This window comes from Osmerus mordax, chromosome 28 (assembly GCF_038355195.1).
Source record: "Osmerus mordax isolate fOsmMor3 chromosome 28, fOsmMor3.pri, whole genome shotgun sequence".
NCBI lineage: Eukaryota > Metazoa > Chordata > Actinopteri > Osmeriformes > Osmeridae > Osmerus > Osmerus mordax.
The window spans coordinates 3575003-3597149 of NC_090077.1; the positions used below are offsets into that span (position 1 = coordinate 3575003).

The following is a 22147-nucleotide window of genomic DNA, read 5'->3' on the forward strand; positions in this document are numbered from 1 at the left end:
TTTTGCCAACACTTGTGATTTCATGAGTCGTATTTCAACGGACCTTTGATCATTTACTGCATCCACATTCAATACACTTACCCAATATTATTCAATGGACTTTAAATAATTGGTTTGCAATTACGTTATCACCGTAAACAACCAGGAGATGGCAGTGTACTCCATGAGATGTGGTAGTGGAAAGCATGGTTGTGCGACTGAGCAGAAATGGCTGCCTGCACAAGTTGGCCTGAAGTTACCATAGTTACACTACAGGGCCACAAGAGACACACTGAGCATCTCTTTTGATTTTCTCTCGTCATTTTAGTCTCCAAGATTATAGAAAATAATTATAAACATTTCACACGTGACAGTTATGGAACGCCGAGTTAAATAAATAGATAAATACATACATAAATAAATATGGCTATGAAATAAATTCTGAAATAAAAAAAAGATGGCAATAAATATATAATTATAGCATTATATAATTATATAGCTGAATCCATTTACCAACATCAATAAATAAATACATTAATTTATTTCAAAATGACATTTTTGTAAAGACAACATTTATTTATTTCATGGGACTTTTATTTCCTAATACCACATTTATTTATTTTTTGAGACTTTTACACACCACATTTATTTCCACATATATTTCCACACCACATTTATTTCCACACCACATTTATTTCTGTACTGTATTTATTTCCGATCTCAGATGCAAACGAGAGGGGCGTGGTTATCTTCAGACCAAACCAGCCGCACACAACATCGAAGGCAGATAAGGAAGACATTAGTCGTGTCAGAGATCACATGCTGGCCTTATAGATCAAATTGATCAGCATGGCTTGTCAGGATGTATTATTTTGGCACACATTGTAGATTTTATAGAGGTACTTGGGCGGATAAGTGCTCTACAGAACATATATATTTAAGTCTTTGGAGTCGGTTGGCTGAGCGGTGAGGGAGTCGGGCTAGTAATCCGAAGGTTGCCAGTTCGATTCCCGGTCATGCAAACTGACGTTGTGTCCTTGGGCAAGGCACTTCACCCTACTTGCCTCAGGGGAATGTCCCTGTACTTACTGTAAGTCGCTCTGGATAAGAGCGTCTGCTAAATGACTAAATGTAAATGTACATCGCTCTGCTATTGTATTTTATATGAGTTTCAACTTGGTCGTCACTGGGTTCTGTACTTGCACTGTACACAATGACACGTACGTCAATATCATGGCTATAGGTAAACTGGGGTTTTAACTCAACCTACTGTACACTACACCACTGGTGCCCTCTACTGGGGAGCTGTTTTAAGGAGCTAGGTCCTTATGGCTGCATCTGCTACAGACTCCTGTTTGCTCTCAACTAATCAGATGCTTGGTTGTACAACTTCAATCAATTTTCACAATGAATTTCACAATCAAGATTTATTCCACCAATCCAAAATCTAGAAGACCATACATCGACATGTGGAGTCCATTGTTGTTCATCACATTCACCATGCCCACATTGTGTAAGCATCCTCAATCCATAACTCTCCCTCTTCCACCACACCCATTCTCATCCGTGTAAAACCCCCCATCCACTGAGTCAACAGCGGCACTACATGACCAGCCCGTGTATATTTGTGCAACCTGATAGCCCGTTTGGCTGAGTCTTACATTGGTGGATGTCAGCCGGCACAGCTGACTGACTATCATCCCTGTCAGGGGGCTGGGCGGTGGCTGTGCATTGTCTGGTGCAGAGTGTCTGGCAGCATTAGCATCAGCTGTGCCTCCTGCCTGTTCTCCCAGGAGACTGTTCCCCTGGGGACAGCGATTCAGCCTTAAAGGCACGGACGCGTACAACAAATCAATGTGAAGATACATTCACCCGATCCAATATTGATCAAAAACTTGGGGGGCCAACTGCCCTTCCGCTTCCATCTGACAGGGATCGCATCCCATTCACGTACGGCACGCTATAGGTTTCAGTCTGGGGATGCGTAGCCGAGAAGGCACATGTAGGTGTTCTACCACAGCTCCTGGGGCTCTTGAATGTGAATGCCGTGGAGAGTAACCTGATCTAAGTCGGAATCACTGGCTTCCCTCCGGAGGCAGACTGTGCATGATCAGTGCAAGACTCAGCTGTTCCTGTCTAGCACCTGCCTCTCCATACTTGCCCATCCCCCACACACTCCCATACAAATCCACTGTCTGCACATACTGTACAAGTCTTTACAAATCTAATACAGCTCATTTCATTGTAGTATTATTATGTGTAATGTACTGTATATGAATAATCTATATACAGTATATTTATTTTTGTTTTCAAAAGGCACTGATATAGCTCCAAAGGGTGATCTTTTTCTCTTAAAGATAACTAGGGCGGGGCAATGTCATTCACAAGCTAGATATATTATTGTAAATAGCTTTATGACACTTCATTTACAGTATAAACATATGTAAAGGAAATGATCCTTATCGTCATAAAAATAAACAAACTAGGGATGTGAATTTTTATAACACTGCAACGTGAGCTGAATTAGAGAAGCCAGCTGAAGTAGTCAGGGAAGCTTTGCTGAGTCATAAAATGACCGTTTGCCGTAGCGCTTCTGGAAGCACTAGGAGGACGAGCCGAGTGTTACTGTAAGCAGATAACAAGGTAACATATAATGGTCAATTTAGGGAAAATTGCATCATCATAAGATAAAGGGCATATGCAGGTCAGCATGAGAGCCTTTTATACTGATGCACATTTGGTCTGCTTAGCTTGTCAACATCACTCATCCTCACGCAACAAACCATTTACTATAGTTTAGTCCGGCTGCATTCCTCTCTGTAAAATGAATTATTTATCCATTGCAGTGTAACAGCTGCTGCAGAGAAATAGAAACAGTTCAGATCAAAGGCAGGCAGTCCCAGTGCTGTCTATTGTCTTTCTATCGCTACTGCGATTTGAACACGTCATATGATGTGGACAAGAAGTGAATACGTGACTGTTCGGTGGAGGGTTAGGCTGTGGAAGAGGGGCAGGGTGAGACTGTAGCAAGCTGTAGATGTGGTTTGTCATTCATGAAGAAGTCTTTGTGATTTATTTCTTTTGTCTGCCCTTCTGTTGGCTCAGGGAGGGAACCCCCACCACTGTTCCTCTGCGAAAGCCCCGACTCACACACTTGTCTTGCTGCCATCTTTAGTTATTAAAACTAGTGGCTTCCGTAACCAACTGAAGTGGCAGTCCGATACTGTTTCAGAGAAGCGAGCCTGTTAGTTGATCGAGTTTGTCACTTCATTTTGCGTAACCCCTCCCCTCCTACATACACCCTCCTGGTCTGGCCACAGGAAACAGCACAGCCATTGTGTGCTCTCTGTGGGACTGGGAGCAGGGAACAAGAACCCGACCCAGTTATGCTGAGCGCAACCTGCAGTATCAACATGCTGTGAGGTTACATGGAAGCATTCTCTATACTGATGCAAACTAGAGGCTTTTGTATTAGAGCAGCCATTCATCCAGCCCAGGACGCATCCACTCCTTTCCATGAGCTGTAGGACTGATCTACATGAAAATGCCTGGGACACAAACAGTAATCAGGTCTGGGTAAGACCTAGTCAGGCTGGTGAGAGAGTGCGATTGTTCACAGCGGAGAACTCAGTAACTAATACCATGGTGGCTGTCCTCCTCTGCCAGGCCTCAGCAGCTCAGCAACTGTGCCCACAGTCACATTCTACCCTGGTAGTCCCAGATTACCTATTATTAAACTTCCCTGCCCTCATTCCTGCACTGGTGGTCACAAATTTGTGCCACTCTCCTCTGGCTATGCCCTGTGGTGACTTTCATGATTTGGCACAGTATGGTTGTATACGAAACAGCACAGGCTACGTGACAACTTTCTCATACAGTATAGGCTTTAGTTCTGATGTCATTACTCCAAGCTACAGGCCTACCGATGATAGCCATGGGATTTATTTATAATGATTAGCTTTCTTTTTTTAATCTCATGCAACTATTTGTTTTGAGATTGCACTGGATTTGAAGTTCAGAGTTCAGAGTATGTCACGTTAAACCATGTTGCCTTTTCCACAGTCTGGATGGGAGGAGCTATCGCCGGAGCGCCTGACCGCCCAGTCAGCCATGTTTCATAATGCGCAAAAAGGGAGTATCCCAAACTCATAGCATTAAAGCAACACAGGATGGCATGATCTAACCGGGTCCACACTGAAGTTCATGATAAATATTCAATGGTACTGTCAATTATGATACAGCTTTGTCATATCATCTTGCCACAGGAAGGCAAACGATACCTACTCTGCTTTTTCCAAACACGCTGAATAAACGATACCTCGATAGCTTGTGTTATGATCTTTAACAGACCTGTTTGTAAACAAAATGTAGCCATCGTTGATTTCCTTATCATTGTATCTTTACACAAAGCTATAAATTGCAACCGTGAACCGGGATGTTAATAATAAGCCACGTGGATATGAGTCTGTGATGATACTTATTGTTGATCTTTACTTTAGAAACCACCATGAATCTGTACAGTTAGGCAATTAAATGAACATTTCATTGTCTTTGAAGTAGTCACATCCTAACTATGAGTAGGAAGAAAAGTTATAAATCAATACAATGTCTTATTCGCCATACATAAAGTAGGACATTAGATGGCTAAATCACACGTTTGAGATCAATTTGAATGACCGACGGAGAAAGCCAATAGGATTTATCCTTGACAAATACCATTGGCCTAAAAGTACGTCTATTAACGTTTTTTTCCATGTATTAGCCAATGGCTGCAGATAACTCAAAGGGCGGGCACTAAACTCCACATATATATTTTGAGAATCCATTCTTTCGCGCATTCTCAGAAAGTCTGCTCAGTGTGTTGTCAGTGCAGTAATTGCTCTACCTCGAAAGACAAAATGAGGGAAATTGTGCATCTCCAAGCTGGACAGTGTGGAAACCAGATCGGAGCAAAGGTTTGTAGTTCCGTATTTCAAGGAAATCTAAATACGATCTTGCAATACATAGGCCTAGTTCATATTGCCTTGCTGTCACTTCTTTGTCTCTGAAACCACACCCAAATTGCAATTTTTGATTGATTATGCTCAATTATTTATTTTGAAAGTGTATCTCTGGGCAATATTAAATTGGTAGGGTGTAGTATATTTTAAGATTTTAATTGGTTGTTTTTTCTCTGGAGTTTCATTGTCTTTGGTTATCTTGTAGCTTGTAGATCTTATATCCAACCATAAACAAATTGCTTATCTAATATTTGTGTATTTGTAAAAAAAAAAAAAAAAAAAAAAAAAACACCGATAAGTTTTTTTTTTTTTGTGATTTAAGACAATTTTTTACAAGATCACGACTGTCTTCATTTATGCGGCCTACTGCAATGCGCCAAAACTCGGAGTTATGTAGTTAAATGTTGTAATTGAATTGCTAGTCTAAGATCGTTTTGAAACAAAACAAAACAATGACCTCATTTTCGTAGTGTTTTTGCAAATTATTCATATTTTTGTGGGTGCAATTTACAATCTAGGCCTACTCTCTTGCCATTCATGAGCGCGCACCGCGCCCGGTTTTCTAGCGGAAGTGGGTGGTGCTACATTTAAGTGACGTGGTCAAATTTTTTAAATTATAGCTGATGGCTTGTGGCCAATCGGAGTGTATGCCGCTCGCGCGGAATCATATATATATTTATTGTAATATTGGTCCCAGTCGGAGGCCACATCCATAAAAAAAGATTTCAAATTATGAAATGCTCTATTTTATGAAACAATGAATTTAAACATGCAATGCAATTAACTGTCCTTTGAATAAACTTTTCCTTTTCCAGTTCTGGGAGGTGATCAGTGATGAGCATGGCATTGACCCTACTGGCACCTACCATGGAGACAGTGACCTGCAGCTGGACAGGATCAACGTGTACTATAATGAAGCCTCAGGTAAACACATGGTTGTCGTGCTATGGTTGAATGCATGTATTAAATAATCCAGTCAGTGCATATGTCTGGTTTGTGTGCTGGGCTGAGTTGCAAACCATATTCAGGCTTTTCTTGTGCCCTTGTTGCTTAGGTGGAAAATACGTTCCCCGTGCTGTGCTTGTGGACTTGGAGCCAGGGACTATGGACTCAGTGAGATCCGGACCCTTCGGTCAGGTCTTTAGACCAGATAACTTTGTCTTTGGTAAGACTCTCCCTCCCCCTATCCATCTTTACCGTTTTTTTTAGGCTCCATCCAACCATGTAGCCTGTCAAGCTGGACAAAAATGATTTACACCGTACTTTCTAAGTGCACCATTTGAACGTGGCTTTGGATCCTCGTCTGCTAAACGAGTCAAATGTACGTTCTTGTCTCTTCAGGTCAGAGCGGGGCAGGAAACAACTGGGCCAAGGGCCATTACACAGAGGGAGCGGAGCTGGTGGACTCGGTCCTGGACGTGGTGAGGAAAGAGGCAGAGAGCTGTGACTGTCTCCAGGGCTTCCAGCTCACCCACTCCCTGGGCGGGGGCACCGGCTCAGGCATGGGCACCCTGCTCATCAGCAAGATCCGCGAAGAGTACCCCGACCGCATCATGAACACCTTCAGCGTGGTGCCCTCTCCCAAAGTATCCGACACTGTCGTCGAGCCCTACAACGCCACCCTGTCAGTCCACCAGCTGGTAGAGAACACAGACGAGACCTACTGCATCGACAACGAGGCCCTCTACGACATCTGCTTCCGCACCCTCAAACTCACGACACCCTCGTACGGCGACCTCAATCACCTGGTCTCGGCCACAATGAGCGGGGTCACCACCTGCCTCAGGTTCCCAGGACAGCTCAACGCCGACCTCCGCAAGCTGGCCGTCAACATGGTGCCCTTCCCCCGCCTGCACTTCTTCATGCCCGGCTTCGCGCCCCTCACCAGCAGGGGGAGCCAGCAGTACCGCTCCCTCACCGTGCCCGAGCTCACCCAGCAGATGTTCGACGCCAAGAACATGATGGCGGCCTGCGACCCCCGCCACGGGCGCTACCTCACCGTGGCGGCCATCTTCCGCGGCCGCATGTCCATGAAGGAGGTGGACGAGCAGATGCTGAACGTGCAGAACAAGAACAGCAGCTACTTCGTGGAATGGATCCCCAACAACGTGAAGACGGCCGTGTGCGACATCCCTCCCCGAGGCCTCAAGATGGCCGCCACCTTCATCGGCAACAGCACGGCCATCCAGGAGCTGTTCAAGCGCATCTCCGAGCAGTTCACCGCCATGTTCAGGCGCAAGGCTTTCCTCCACTGGTACACGGGCGAGGGCATGGATGAGATGGAGTTCACCGAGGCGGAGAGCAACATGAACGACCTGGTGTCTGAGTACCAGCAGTACCAAGACGCCACCGCGGAGGAGGAGGGCGAGTTCGAGGAGGAGGGAGAAGAGGAGCTCGCCTAAATGTGTCTTCTGTTCTTGGTCTGCGTAACACTGACCTGTCAGTTGATCTTTCCAGTGTTTCATTTTTCTGTCCTTTTTGTTCTGTCACCTATTGCTGTCATTTCTCGTCTGTACAGATGCGTGTCAATAAAATTCTTTTGTTTTAAAAAAGTCCTATGGTACGAGTTTCAATTCACTTCTAAATGTTCCGAGGCAATCTCTTAAGGGACAGGATTCAGTGCTGCAGTGAAGGTGAAAATACCTTGTTTACTACTTTTGATGCTTGAGCACAGTCATGTGCTAGTGGTCTGAGGAATAGCTTAAGGATTTGGCAGTTTATGCAAGGCCTCTGGTTTCAGATTAGTGAGCTGAGCTCTTGGCACTCAAAATGGGTTTTGAACACACACCAGAGATTCCTTGTCTGATCTAAAACCGAGTTAGCAAATTTTAAAAGCAAAAAGTAACTATACCAGTGTCTTAAGTTGGTATGGTTTCTCTTTTGGAATGTTCTTTGATGGATGAGTTTGCAGGATGTTGAAACCACATGACTAAATGTAAAGTCCACATCTAGTGGGATGCGGTCATTTGCGTAATCAAATGAGGAACGTACACACGCCTTCTCTTTCACTTCCGTAAATGTCATGAATGCTGATGTTTGCACTATATACTGTTTAGATAACATTGGTCTGCTAGTAAGTCGAGTTTGAAACCTTTCTGGCCGTGGCTTCATAACTTGTAACATTTCACAAGATGCATTACAGAGGAATAATATTCTTTGTGAGGAATGAACCGTTGTGCATCCTGTATGGACAATATAATGTAAACTTTATTACAACAAATTCATGACAACCACATGTGCGGAAAACCATCTCTTGATCCTTCTAGAAAGAACTACATCTACTGCATATGTTTTTTAACACGACTCATGCTGATCACTAGGTGGGGCTGTTGTTTAAGACATTCTTCTTTTCCACAGGAAGTAGGTGAGGATACTTGTGGCCAACAGGAGTAGTGTCCAACAACACACTTTCTTCACCTGACCCTCCAAGTTCTGCTTTCGCCCGAAGCGACTTACAAAGCCGGTCTGTCAAGGGCAGAAATACTTCATGAAAATGCAGATCATAAGATAAACAAATGATATGGTCATCGATTCCAGGTTTGTAAACGGAACAGTGATATCTGTTATCAGTTTGAACTAAGGGAACCTTGCACCAACATGGGATGACTCACCCAGCCACCCCTGTCTCTTATCTCCGGGCAGATTACCCTCTCCACGTAGCTGCCCACACTCTCCTTCAGCTGGGGCAGGACCGTCACCATGCCCCTGTCACGGCAGTGCAGGGCCATCTGGCCGGCCAGTACATAGACCGACAACACTGCGCTCCAGGCCAGCTCTCTCTGGCGCCCCCCAGAGGTCGTGGGGGCAAAGTGCTCGTCCAGGATGGCCATGAGCATGGGGCAGGCCGAGGCCTCGGTCACGTCCTGGAAGACGCGCGGCCAGCGCCTGAAGAAGATGGGGAAGCGGACGAGGAGCTCGTCGCCAGCGTGACGCAGGGCCGCGGCGCAGGCGGTGGGGGGCGGAGCCACGCGGCCGCCCGACCCCGCGGTGACGTAGTCGATGTAGTCGTGGGCCATCAGGTAGGCCTCTCTCACCAGAGGGTCAGAGCTGGCGACCCCATGCGACCTCTCGGGCTCCTCAGACTGACACATCCTGCTTTCTCTCCCAGGTGGGTGTTTAGCATCAGTGCAGCTCCTCATCCACAGGTTGGGCCCGAGAGCTCTTAGTCATCCTCTTATGGATGTTAAGACCGCATGAATGACTCACCTGCAAGTAGAGAGCAACACCGTGGCTATGTTCTGTGGTTCCCCTGTTGTGGGACACGGAACAGAGCAGTGAAAGTGGTCAAAACATCCGAATGCTTTCCGTGACATTTTGGTTGTTTTTCAAAGAATTCAAAACCAAGGCTGAGCGATTATCCCTATCCATTTGTGTTAGAATGAGGTCATATGGCATATGTGTTAGAATGAGGTCATATGGCTATTTAACAGTTGCATCTTGCACCTCCCCAACATAACCTTCTTCAAATAATCTAAAAGACATATATGCAAGCCCAAAAGCAATCAGTGAAGAAAGTCATTTACAACTCACCTTCTTAATCAAAACACCAAGTGGAAGCTGGACACACACACACACACCAGCACAAAAAAAAGGAAAGCTATCTGGCAGGCAACTGTAGGGTCCAGAGGAGTTTGTGCGGTTGGACTAGGTCATCGAGTCCAGTCGTGTTCTTTCCCCCGGGGCTAATATTAGATCCCTTGTTGGAAAACGACCCATCATCAACCCCCTGACACATAGCCCCATTCCAGCACCAGCACATCTATATAAAGAACTCTGGATGTGTGAGTCTGAAGAGAGACAGGTCAATGTTAACTGTCTGTGAAAGCCAAACAGACCAGACGGCAGGCAAGCCAAATGAGAATATAGAGTATAGCATGTGTTGCCAGTGTTACATCTAAGATGTTCCCGTCAACACCTCAGTTCTCTGTTGTAGTAGGCGTTGATCCGTTGTGATACTGGACGGCTTTTACAACTCTGTCACAGACCTTAGCATGATCCTGAAAACGGTACTGTCGACTGCGTTTCAGTGAAGGATTCGACTCGTCAGGCTGTCGTGTAGTATCACACCCGTACACACAGGCACGCATGCCATATTGTGTTTCACGATGGAGATCATCGCTTCAGTCACTCCTGCCTACACGCACACACACACGCACACGCACACACACACACCACAGAATGTGACGTGATAGTCCCAGTTGTGTCCAGGGTTCCAATGGATTGTGATGCAGAGGAAGAAGCTGTGGGAGGCTCATGTTTCCTCTATTGTCTGCCTCTCCAGCGACAGTGCTTTCCTCAAGTCCTTGGCCTTCAACACGGAGCTGCCATTCCTTCATTCATCCACTAGGGCGCAGCGGTGTCTTACTCAAGACAAATATCGAACGCCATTATTCTTTTGAGCCTCGGAATAAGTAGTGTATGTAGTATGATCAATGTGAATGGCTCTGTTTTTGTAGTAATTGAATCATTGATAACTGTGTGTAGGAGAAGTATACACTTAATAACTTTCAAACCATAGTGAGGACCAGAAAAAAAGTATAGAACAATATGCTCAGTCATTTGTGAGGTATTTGAATGTATTTGCTACTGTCTGTGGTTTACTGTTTGTTGATGGAAAAGCTTCAGAGAGCAGAGTAAAGAGCACTCGTCGTGACAGATTTAATGGCACTCACGCCTGAGCAGGCCTACGTTGTCCTGCGGGTGTTAACTATCTCTCTCGCTTTATGATTTTATGCATCACTCGGGGATCAATCAAACACAGTCCGCGCGACATTTATTCTGGTAGTTAATGCATTGATTTATACGCGAGCACAAAGACGTGCTTAAGTGGCAGCGCGAGTGGCGCTGCGCTTCAGACCATCTGGCGCATACATTGTGTATATGTATGCAGAGGGAGATAAGGCGAAGCAGCCATAAAGGGGCTCGTTCACCCCCCCCCCCCCCACACCCCCCATCCTCCCTCCCGCCTCGCTGTACATGCGTTATCACCTGATCGAGTCAGGGAGTAGGGGGAAGTGACGTAATCGCTGGGGCCTGCTATCAGGCCTGTCATATGTTCATGTTGCAACATCTGCAGGGGAGTCACTTCCTGTCTGGGGAGGGCATTTGAAGTTGTAGTCGGCTTCAACCGGAACTTATTTTGGGGGGCTCGTGCTTCGCGTAAACGCTGCCCTGTTTTCTCAACTGAAAAGGCGAAGGCGTTACTTTTGTCTGCTAAGTAGTGGTTCAGGGAACGTTCTGACGCGTGCTCAACGCATGCGGCGTTATGATTCCACAACAGCTGAACAATAGGTACACATCTCTCCTCCAACATACGGTTGAATGAAAACACACTCAGGAGAAGGACACTGTGATAAGGATGAGGGGAGAACACATTGTATTTATTGTATTTCATTGTGCTCGACACTCCTTTCTATCCACTTACTTGTACCCCCCCCCCTTGTACCCCCCCCCCCCTTGTACCCCCCCCCCCCCCCCCCCCCCCCCCCCTGCTGGGGGGTTCTTTCAGGCTTGTGTTAAATTGTAGAGTAGTTGTGCGTGGTGCGCTGCATCTCCTGTGGCCTCAGCATGGATTTCTCTGGCAGGCTTCGACTGGAACAGAGCCTGAAATAATGGAGGGCTTTTGCCTTTGTTTCCAGTGCGAGAACATCTGCAGGCCCGAGACATTTGTGCTGCGGCAATACTGAGAAAAAGAACGAAACATGCCAGTATTCCTGCGGATCACCTCAAGTCACCAGAAGAAAAGAACCCTTTGACATCGGAAGAACAAAGGGAACGTGAAGGACAGGGGAGGCGGTGTGACGTTTAGCCGTGGTGGAAAGTATCAGTGTGTCTTTTGGAGGATTCACGTTGTAGATTCCTTGTGAAGTCTTTGTGTCACAGTGCACATTGTGCTCGTGGAAAGGAAAATAACACGCACGGAAACGTTTTTTTTTGTTCCATCACATGGAACAATGCTATGAATCATATCTGTCGAACATACAGGCCGTTATCTGTCAGATGCACACGTCTATCTTGTTGCTAAGGAAGTTTCTTATCATTGTCTACGCAGAACAACACTTTGAAGTTTTGGGGACTTTCAAAAAGCCCAGCCTCAGACAAGGTGACACAGATAAGTTGAAAGACGAAGCGAGCGAAATCCCGCCCCCCCCCCCGCCCCCCCCCCCCCCCCCTCGCTCTCCCAACCAACCGGCGCTGAACTGCCCGCCTCTTTTTGTAAGACTCCCATCACCCTCACCCCAGGGGGGTGTGGTCGGAAAGGGGAGGAAATTGCTCTGAATTGGCCGGTAATTGAAAACACCTCCATCCCCTGGCGTGTGTGCCTGTACCTGGCCTCAGATATCCATCCCCCTTTCCCCCACCTCTGTGGCGCTCTTTTCTTCCAGAGGGGCTCTAATGGCGGCCTCCTTCCCCATCCTCCTCTCTGTCTCCCACTGGACTGAATTGATGCAAAATTATTTACTGTCTGGAGGAGAGGTGACCCACTTGTTCGGCGGGCGCGCTTGTCTCCCGTCCCGCCTTCTTCCAATTGCAGGTATTGATGGCCCGCCATTGTCTCCTTCTCACCCTAGGAGGTGGAGTGGTTTGTGGGGGGAAATTTAGGGGACCCCTCGGGTGTAGATGGCTTTCTGGATCGATTCGTCCGTCCTCTCCTCCGATTCTCCCCTTCGCTGTACGGTACGAGCCTTTCGAAGACAGGCCACATCTGCAGAGGCGTTTGGAGTTAAGTGGCAGTATTACACGTTCGATACATGCAGAGTTTTGATCGGTTGATAGCCGCTGAGAGCTGGATGTGGCTTGTGGACGTTGTCGATAAGTCCTCTCTCTCTGGATGTCGGGCACAGGGACTGTAATTCTTCTCAAATTGTATTTTGCCGATCCCCATGAATCCACAGATGCATTAACATGGTGGACTCTGGTTTCGAAGTTAATCTCTGAAGATTTAGGTTAAGACATTTGGGTTGTTCCTAGGGATCTTTCTGACTGGTCAGCTGACACCCATTAGTCCAATTAGCTCTCCTCAAAGGCCTTATGCTTGCCCGGGTGAATATAGAAAGCTATCCAGATCAGAACTATGTAGTACAGCAGAGTGTTACCATGCAGGCATACAGAAATAGAGCTGAGAGGCTGTTCTGTTCATTGTTATGAAGAGGGAGGGAGAGGAGGGGGGGACTCTCCTGTGGAATGAAGCTGGCTCTCAATGCCAATAACTCCCTCTCACTATCCGACCTGTGCCACGAGTGGTCCCCCCCTGGAATATGGTTTCCTCTCGACAAGCACATTGCCTTCTCTCCAGAATATTTAATTTTCAACTAGAGAGCTACTTCTTGTTTATGTAACAAAAGCCTCTCCTCAATTAGATCATTGGGGGTAGAAAGAAAGTGCATTCTTCTCCCTCCTCCTTCTCTCTCTCTCTCTCTCTCTCTCTCTCTCTCTCTCTCTCTCTCTCTCTCTCTCTCTCTCTCTCTCTCTCTCTCTCTCTCTCACTTCCACCACTCCCTGTTGAGAACAGATACTTAAGGAATCTTTCAAGTTTTGCTATAATGAGCCCAATACTTTATTTTGGGAAAACAAAGTGTTGCATTAGAGGAGACATACAATAGCATTGCAGTAATTAACAAATCACTCGGTTTGCCATTTAATCTCTAATTTCTCTCTTAGTTAGGCATACTTTCGCCAGTCAAAACTTAGTTCTGACTTTTTAAAGCCTTGCATTCATCCAACATCATATCATAGTTATCACATTGCCGAGCATAATCATTTATGTGAATCCCCATGGACAATAGAAGATCATACAATAGTTGCAATCCATGATAATCCTAAATGGCCTATTCCTTTAGAACCCTCTTAACAATCCTGTCAAATTCGCCTAAAACGCCTAAATAAAGCATACCCAAAGTAAATTGAAACCTGTTCCTGAACAAAACAACAAAACCTGTTCTCTGAAGTTCCTTCCCCTGTTGTCAGAATCCCTCTAAGTGCTACTGGTTTTGACTAATAGAAGCTTGAACACTGAAATAGTTTTGCATACAGATGCCTTTAGGTGGGTGGTATTAGCTGGAAGACCCACATGGGACCACAGCATGAAGCCTTATCTAATCCAAGTCAAAATTAGTAAATAATACCACAACAAATGAATATTTGACACATGTTTTTCTAAAGGTACATCCAGGCGTAGGGTACCCCTAAACCTGTATATGGCCTTCTTCAGAATGTCATTGGCTATACAGTCAGCAAGTGTAATTTTTTAACCCAGACAGAGCTGATGGGGGGGGAGGGGGGGGGGGGACACACAGATTTTTGGAGCCACCTGGTTGGCTTTAGAAGACTATGGACAGGACATGGGAGATCCTATTGGGTCAAATGAGGTGTCAATCAAAAGGTCAGAGTGCAGTGGCCATTTTGACCAGGGTATCCAAAACATTCTGAAGGGAGCTGATTGATGCAACAAGAGTTTGTGGCTGTTTATGGATGTAATACATTGTCTGGGACAAAATACTTTACTTGGTTTGGACCTTTGGGAATGTAACCACACAATTTTCGTTGGGATGTTTTGAACCGGACAACTCTGAGCCTTGCTAGGTGAGTACTCTTTGCTTTCACGTTGTTGACACGTATGTGGTCGGACTAAGACGTTGATTGTACCTGCTGTTGCTCGATCTAGAAATGGTTTACATCAATAGAATCAAAATAATTGTATCTTTCCAATGATATATATGGCCAGTGTAGCAGTCTAAAAAATCTTTTGGGAGGGGGGGTGATTTCTGGCCTGCTGGAACGCTAAGAGGTGGCTAATGATTACCAAAATGATGACCAATGAACATAGAGAGAAAGTACTTGACACATTTTGTGTAGAAACTGTGCAGATCTCCGGCTCCAAGGCAGGCAGCTATGCGGTAAACAGGGCAACCTACAACAACCCTACAGCCTCCAATCCAGATGTCCTGGCATCAGCTGTGGTGGCAATAGTGTTATACTGTTGATCAGCAAGCTGTGCAAACAAACACACTTCACCATTGGGCTGTAGAGGCCCTGATAATACAAATCTGTGGCCAACAGGTCTGAATCTTTCAGAGTGGAACCAGTCAAATGACATGGGTATCTGAACCTAAAGGTTAAAGGGTTAGGGACGGTGTTATGGTTTAGCAATGCAACTTGAACATAATGTCACACAACATTAGTGGTAGCGATTGTTTCGGGGGCTTTGCAAGGTGCGATGCTGAATGGGACTAAGACTCCTCCCCCTGCAGCTTTATGACGTTCTTTATTGCACAACCAGGCCGCAAACAAACCTGCAAGATTTGGCCCTGGCTCCCAACATGAGCCCAGCTAAGGCCTTCAGACATCCTGCTGTGTCTGAGGAGCTCGGTCGTGAGGTTCTTAAGACGGATGCTGAGGATGTCACGGGGGGTGAGGCCAGCCCCGGTGGTCTGAGAGAGGGTGTGTGTGGGGGGGGGGGTGTGGCTTTCAGCAATGCGGGGATAAGAAGGGCTAGGTGGGGGTGGGGTGGTGGTGGAGGGGGTGGGGTGGTGGTGAGAGGGAGCTGCTAGCCCTCACGCTGCCTCAGTGAACTCCAACTCCCACCAGATGGACTCATTTACGGCCAATTAGCCGTGTGCTGTTAACGGAGCCTCGCAGACTCACCTAGCGTTATTGTAGCTTTTATCTGGGTTCAGAGGATCCCAGGCAGCTGCCGACCTGTGTGTTTTGGTGGTTATTTGACCACATTCCCTCCAGGGAACCGGAGAAGCGATCCCTTGAGAACTCCGGGGAGTTCTGAATAACGATGAACAGTTTCAGAATGCGGAGATGATTGGTTCTCTGAGCTGGCAGGCCTGCTGTGTGCGTGAGGCTCGGTGGGCATGGAGGAGAGGCTTTTGGCGCCTGATTATGTTTGTGTTCTTGATTTGTATCGAGGACAAGATTCAAGAAGAGGGGAAGGGCTGGGTTTGGGGCTGATTTGGGAAATCGCTGTTGCTCATGACCCTCTCCATCGAGGAGGAAGAGGGATCGAGAAGGGGTGTTCTGTTACGGAGAGCAGTGGGCAAAAAAAGGGATTGAGTCCTACAGAGGAATGTTGCTCCAGTGCCTCCTTCTCTTTCATCCCTCCCTCTCTCGCCTCTAATCGCTCCTTCCATCGCTAACTTGGCCTTTGCTTGACTCCCTACGTGATGGTCCACTTCACTTAGCTCATAAACAATGTCCCTGACCCCCCCCCCCCTCTCCCCACCTCCTCTCCCCACACCTTCATATTTCTGCTTGCCTATGAACACAAACCGTGGTCCAGCCTATTCCTACAGCACCTCCTAGTCCTGCTGGACCCTTTTATGCTTGTGCTATCATAATTAGTTGAGGAACCGTCGGCACAGCAAGACGGCTGCCTGATTCATTTTCATGTTGGCGACGTGTGAGGGGATGGTAACTCTAGTGAGACTGGCAGAGATAATGATGTGCTCATCACACACACTCACCCAAAGTAGGACCCTCCTAGCGCGAAAAACCCCAGCGAAGACCACGCACGACGTGTTCGACGATCATGAAGTGCTTATGAATGCAAATCGATGCTTGCCCCCCGACATCTCCATGGCCTGTGCCCGTCTCCCCGTGTAGAGCTTCTCACCTGACGCGGAGGCGAGGTGTTGGGGCCTGAGGGAAGGAGAGGGTCTGCTCCTGCACCAGTCGGATTCGGTCTCGTGTGTTTGTCGGCCACCAATGATGCCTCAGCTTTATTCGAAAGGGCCTCTCAGTAAAGCTGCTTCTAATTGTCCCTGCAATGCTGATCAACACAGCCAATCCCAACTAGAGCGTAAAGACACAGCAATTTTCCCATTACAGCAGGAGCAGAAAATGGGAGTGGAGCCGAGGGGACTGGGGAGGCTGGTCTCCCTGGAGACCCCCGCAGATGGCTTCATCTAGCAAGTTCAAAAACAGAGACAGGAGGCACGGGGTGAGGGGCGCACACACACACGGGGACTCTCGCTCGCACACACGCAGGCACTCAGATGCGCCGACAACACGCAATCAATTGGCTTTTAACCCACCGCTCTCTCTCTCTCTCTCTCTCTGTCGCTCTCTCTCTCACTCGCCTTATCTCTCTGTCACTCAACCCCTCACGCCCAGAACAGGAAAAACATGGACAACAGAGTTCTCTCTCTCTCTTTCTCTCATCTTGCGCTCTCTCTCTCTCTTGCCTTCTCTATGTCGCTCAACCCCTCACGTACACCCCTCACGCCCAGGACGGCTAGCAGGAGAAACATGGCGAACGGAGTCCTGTCATAGTTGAGTCGCGAACGTTTTCTGACCACTGTTGTCTGATCCACCATCTTTCACCCGGCGACCATCGAAAGGCTCCGCAGCCTTTGGAGGGGGATGGAATTCCTCTCTGAAGGACATAAAAACTGACGTTGGAGTTTCCAGAAGGACTCTTCATCTCTTGGAATGCCGAGCCACCGTGGTCGAGTGGTTATGACAACAAACGGTCCCATGATAAAAATCATACGAGCAGAGATTCAAGTGGAGAGCTTAGGATGAATCTGTTTACTCGCTTCCACGGAGGAATGTTTACTCAAGGACATGCCACTGTGTATACAAGTGGGTAGGGTGAAATAGATTTTGAGAAGCCACTGAAGGTTAAGAGGTCTGAGCATGTGCATGTGGGTCTGCAAGTCGAACGAGAGAGAGGGACGGAGGGAGAGAGGGAGAGCCAGAAAAAAGAAAAAGAAAAAACCAGAGACCTCTGTTACTCGCTTCCACTCTCATATCAGAGCAGACATCTTTCAGTCTACTGCAGGGTGTCTGCCGTCTCTCTGGCTCCACCAGGCTTATCAGAGTTCCTCATTGGCTTACACAATTATAGAAAACAAACACACACAGTCGCATTGCGCGCACACACAGGCACACACCAAATTGACTGTCTTTTCGAAAGGGACGTTTCATTTTTTTTTTTGGGGGGGGGGGTCAAACGTCTAAGTATATGTTTTAATCATGCCCAAAATATCCATGGAATTAGATGTAAGCCAAGTCTCTGGAAGATCTTCTCATAGATTGTCGTCTTTCACTGCAGTCGTGGAGTACATGCAAATTGACGTCGAGACGTTGTACAGTTTATGCCAACTGACAGAGAGATTCTGAGCAGAGATGGTGGAGTGACCGTTGGTCAAATGTCTTATCTCTCCCGATGAACCTCAACAGGGCCTAGAAAGTTCCGCTTCGGCAGCTGTGCGACGTGGCTCACGCACAGACCCTGAGCTGAGGAAAACCACTAACTGACACCATTGGCACTGTGAAGAAACAGGTGTGATTCTTCTGTTCCTGCCCTACTCCCGTTCGTAGGCCTTGAGCCTCACACACACACACACACAACCACACACACATGCTACTGCACTTTTGTCTGTGTGTACAGGTGTGTGGGTGCTGATAAGAGGCAGATGGGCCCCATGGTTCAGTGAGGTGGGCCTCAGCTGGGTTGTCTGGGGAAAACTCTGCCTTTGGCCCTGTGCTGGCATTTCCAAGGTGGGGTAGCAGCATGAAAGAGGGCACGCTGGCTCGGCTTATCAAGCCAGGGACCAAGGCACAGACACCCAGGAGTGCCATGGGGGGAGTTGGCCCCTCGCCCCGGTGCACCAGAGGGGAGCGTCACTAGCCTGCCTCCCAAGACCCAGAGCGTTGTCTAGCTGGGTAGCCTGTCAGTGTCGGGGCTCACAGGGAGAGAGAAAAAAAAGCTCAGCTCCTCTCTCCGAGGTGGAGAGTGGCCAGTGAGTCAGGGCTTGAGTGCCTTTTAACCCCGGCTCTCGAATGATATCTCTCTCCAAAATGCCAGAGCACGCCGGCACGCGCGGTGACATTTCAGCCGCCGCCGCGCCGCCGACCAGCATCGTTCGCACTTCCCACCTACGTCAGACCAGACAGAAAATGGGGAAAAAACGCCAGCTTTAATCAGGCCCCCGTTCACAATAAAGGGGGAAAGTAACCGAACACAGCCACTTTGATCACGAATCACATAAAAACCTAATGAAAGTAAGGGTTTCTCAGGACTATCAGGAGTACACTGTTCTGTGTTTCAGTTCACATACAGGGCAGCTCCGTTGGGCCACAGGTCCAGGCCGCTTGCTCTCCACAACGTGGCACCAGCCCCCAGCTCCACCAGCCCCCAGCTCCACCAGCCCCCAGCTCCACCATCCCCAGCTCCACCAGCCCCAGCTCCACCAGCCCCCAGCTCCACCAGCCCCCAGCTCCACCAGCCCCCAGCTCCACCAGCCCCCAGCTCCACCAGCCCCAGCTCCACCATCCCCAGCTCCACCAGCCCCAGCTCCACCATCCCCAGCTCCACCATCCCCAGCTCCACCAGCCCCCAGCTCCACCAGAGCCGGCCTGCCACCGCGGCAGTCTGCTCTTCAGGTTTCAGCCCTTTCAATTAAAAGACCTTGGCTGGGATGTTGTGAGTTAACTTTAATGGGCAATAAGGGATCGTTTCTTGAAAGCATGCCCTCTTGATCAGAGCTGAAGGGGAGAGGGGTGGGAGGGGGAGGGGGGGGTTGGGGGTTGCACATTGCTGCAGACCCAGACAGCCCATTCCCCCCAGTAGGGAGAAGGGCAAACTAAAACATGTGTGAGTCAATGACAGGGATGACTGACATAGTGGACACGCTGCAGGGCCAATCTGAGGTGAAGAAAGAGAAGCTAAGCACTTCATTACGGAGGAGGGGGGGGGAGGGGGCGGCGGGGGGGGGCAACACCCAGTGGATCTCATTGTTCCGTAATCGGACCAGACTTGCTTTTCACCCGGCTTCTTGTGGAAAGCAACAGGGTGACATGAGAGAATGATATATGATCTCAGTCATTCATCTAAATTGGGCAAATGAGGCCCGCACGCCCGTGCTGTGAGAGACCCTCCACAAAGGGCCAGAATGAATAGGTTTGTGTTGTGTGTGTGTGTGTGTGAGAGAGAGAGAGAGAGAGAGAGAGAGAGAGAGAGAGAGAGAGAGAGAGAGAGAGAGAGAGAGTGAGTGTATGTGTAAGAGAGAGAAATAGAGAAAAAGAGTGTTGTTGCATCTGCTCCTCATTAAACAGCGCTAATGAACGCACGTGGGCTCCACCTGGTTCCTGGAAGTGGGGGGTGGGGGGAGTTGCATTGGTGCACCTACCGACGAGGGCCCGGCCTTTTCCAACACTTCTGGCCTATCACGGCACCTCCCGAAGACAAACATCCAAGAGAACAAAGGCCCCTCGACGCCTATCTACGATCGGTTTGTCTCCTGGACTGTCCCCCCCCCCCCCCCCCTTTTGGTAGGGATCAGTTTCCATGACAGGAAGGCTGATGGGAGATCTGTTTGGGAGCCTGTGGAATGAGCCTGGGGGTTAGGGCGTGCAAGGGGCCCCGCGGAGCCCGGCGTCGGACAGGAGAACACGCACGCGCGCTCGGCTAACGAGGTCACCGCGGTGACGCTGCGTTAGGGGACGTGTTTCGGTGCAGGGTGGAACGTCTCTCCAGTAACAGGCCTGAGTGGAGCAGAGCATCTGTCCCCCCCCCCCCCCTCCCCCCTCCCCCCGCTCTCTTGTGAGAACATTCCCCTCCAGGCTCTCCCACAGTCTGCCTCGGTTGTGTGTCGCTACGACACCCCCTGGGTCCCGCCCCGACGCGGAACGCACCTGTGATAATCAGCGCGAGGTGGAGATCCGACCGTTGTTTTGTTGCTCGACGTCGGACGGAGGTAGATGGTTGCGGGGGGGGGGGGCATGTCGGGGAACGGGATGTCAGTCTTCTCTCTGTTCCCTGTCTGTCAACCATGATGGCACTGAACACACACCATTCCTCAACCGTGGCAAACAATGACAGCCCTGGTAATGACAGCTGAACGCATGCTTGCTCTTCATTTGGATGAACTGACAGTGTAACAGTTCCCTCAGAACCCCTTAAGTGGCTGTTAATTTAATATGCAAATGGCTCTCTCTCTCGTCAGTCTGAATGCATTTTAATGAAGTGCATGTTTTTCGAGGGAGGTGGTTGCAGGGGTGTAACATGAAGGGAGGAGGAAGAGGAGGAGGAGGAGGAGGAGGAGGAAGAGGAGGAGTAGAGGGTAAGTGTGGATGTTGAACTTGGAGGGATGGAGACAGACAGATAAAGGAGGATGTGGGGGTGTTTTTTTTCGAGAGAGCAGGAGAGCAGAGGGGCTGGTGTCACCTTTGCTTGTGCTGTGATGCCCCGCTGTTCTGAGTAGATACCATTTTAAAGAGAATTAGGGGTTAGGACAGGGAGCAAACACAAACAGCAGCCTGCACAAACATGATAGTACCGCAAACACACGCATGCAGGGACACACACACACACACACACACAAATACTCAAATACCCTATCTATAAATGTGTGTTAATGACAGACCTTGGCACAACCTCTGCATCTGGGCGCTACAGTAGGCTTGTGAGATATGAGCTAAGGTGAGCGTGTTATTGGGGGGGTTGAGGTGGGGGGTGGGGGGGCGGTGGTGGTGGATTGCAGGCGGTGTTAAGTCAAGCAGGAACCCTCAATGTTGCTAATTTATTTACAGATTTAATTAGATGGATAGAGCCCTCACAGATATAAGAAAGAGAGGAGCGATGTTGCCAGCGTTACAGCACTTTAATTATGGCACCAGGCTCCTGATCCCTGCGCGCTGCTGTCTGGGGAGCCAGTTAATTAAAATCCTCATTATTTTACTTTTAATTAGTTCCCCCCTCTTTTGTTTCCTTTCACCATATGGCCGTGTTCCGTGGTCAAATTAACGTAATTGAGCTAATTAAGCCGATCAGTTTAATTATTCAAAGCATTCTGATTGGGCGAGGGAACTTTCCGCCCGCTCCCTCCCTGACATTCCTGTGTGAGGCTCGGAGTTGTAAAGTCTCGTCTTTGTCATTACACCCGTTTCTTCCTCACTCGTTCACGACATTGATTTGGGGCTGCAAACGTTCCTGTCTGCATAAACATGTTCCGGTACATTCCTATCTCCTCCTGATGCATTATCAACCAGTCTAGTGAGATTATATTGCGTAACACGTGCACCTAAATCAACATTCTTCACAATGACATAAAAAAAGGACTCTCTTCGTGTTTTCGTGGCTTCTCGTTGATGGACATGTTTTAAGAGAAAACCAGATACTTTCAGACGTTTTTTATGGACACAGGAAGAATGTG

The 22147-nt window shown here is 48.2% G+C and overlaps 2 protein-coding genes across 2 annotated transcripts; one reads left to right on the top strand and one right to left on the bottom strand.

Annotated features, from left to right (window-relative positions):
* The first annotated feature begins 4826 nt into the window (after positions 1-4826).
* tubb2b (tubulin, beta 2b) lies at positions 4827-7531 on the top strand. The gene is made up of 4 exons (XM_067231150.1): positions 4827-4934; positions 5795-5903; positions 6034-6144; positions 6321-7531. The coding sequence occupies exons 1-4, from the start codon at positions 4878-4880 to the stop codon at positions 7379-7381; spliced, it is 1338 nt and encodes a 445-aa protein (XP_067087251.1). The 5' UTR covers positions 4827-4877; the 3' UTR covers positions 7382-7531.
* Positions 7532-8168: 637 nt separating this feature from the next.
* Positions 8169-9596, bottom strand: bcl2l16 (BCL2 like 16). Its single transcript, XM_067231517.1, has 3 exons — positions 9510-9596; positions 8591-9228; positions 8169-8444 (listed from the first exon to the last, which is right to left on the bottom strand). The coding sequence occupies exons 2-3, from the start codon at positions 9116-9118 to the stop codon at positions 8313-8315; spliced, it is 660 nt and encodes a 219-aa protein (XP_067087618.1). The 5' UTR covers positions 9119-9228; positions 9510-9596; the 3' UTR covers positions 8169-8312.
* Positions 9597-22147: the final 12551 nt, after the last annotated feature.

What these genes read in the sequence shown, in the direction of transcription:
- tubb2b (XM_067231150.1), top strand. Translation starts at nt 4,878, where the DNA reads ATGAGGGAAATTGTGCATCTCCAAGCTGGACAGTGTGGAAACCAGATC. An exon ending in GTACTATAATGAAGCCTCAG is followed by an intron (nt 5,904 to 6,033) that starts GTAAACACATGG and finishes CTTGTTGCTTAG; the next exon opens with GTGGAAAATACGTTCCCCGT. An exon ending in ACCAGATAACTTTGTCTTTG is followed by an intron (nt 6,145 to 6,320) that starts GTAAGACTCTCC and finishes TTGTCTCTTCAG; the next exon opens with GTCAGAGCGGGGCAGGAAAC.
- bcl2l16 (XM_067231517.1), bottom strand. Translation starts at nt 9,118, where the DNA reads ATGAGGAGCTGCACTGATGCTAAACACCCACCTGGGAGAGAAAGCAGG. An exon ending in TAAGAGACAGGGGTGGCTGG is followed by an intron (nt 8,445 to 8,590) that starts GTGAGTCATCCC and finishes TGCCCTTGACAG; the next exon opens with ACCGGCTTTGTAAGTCGCTT.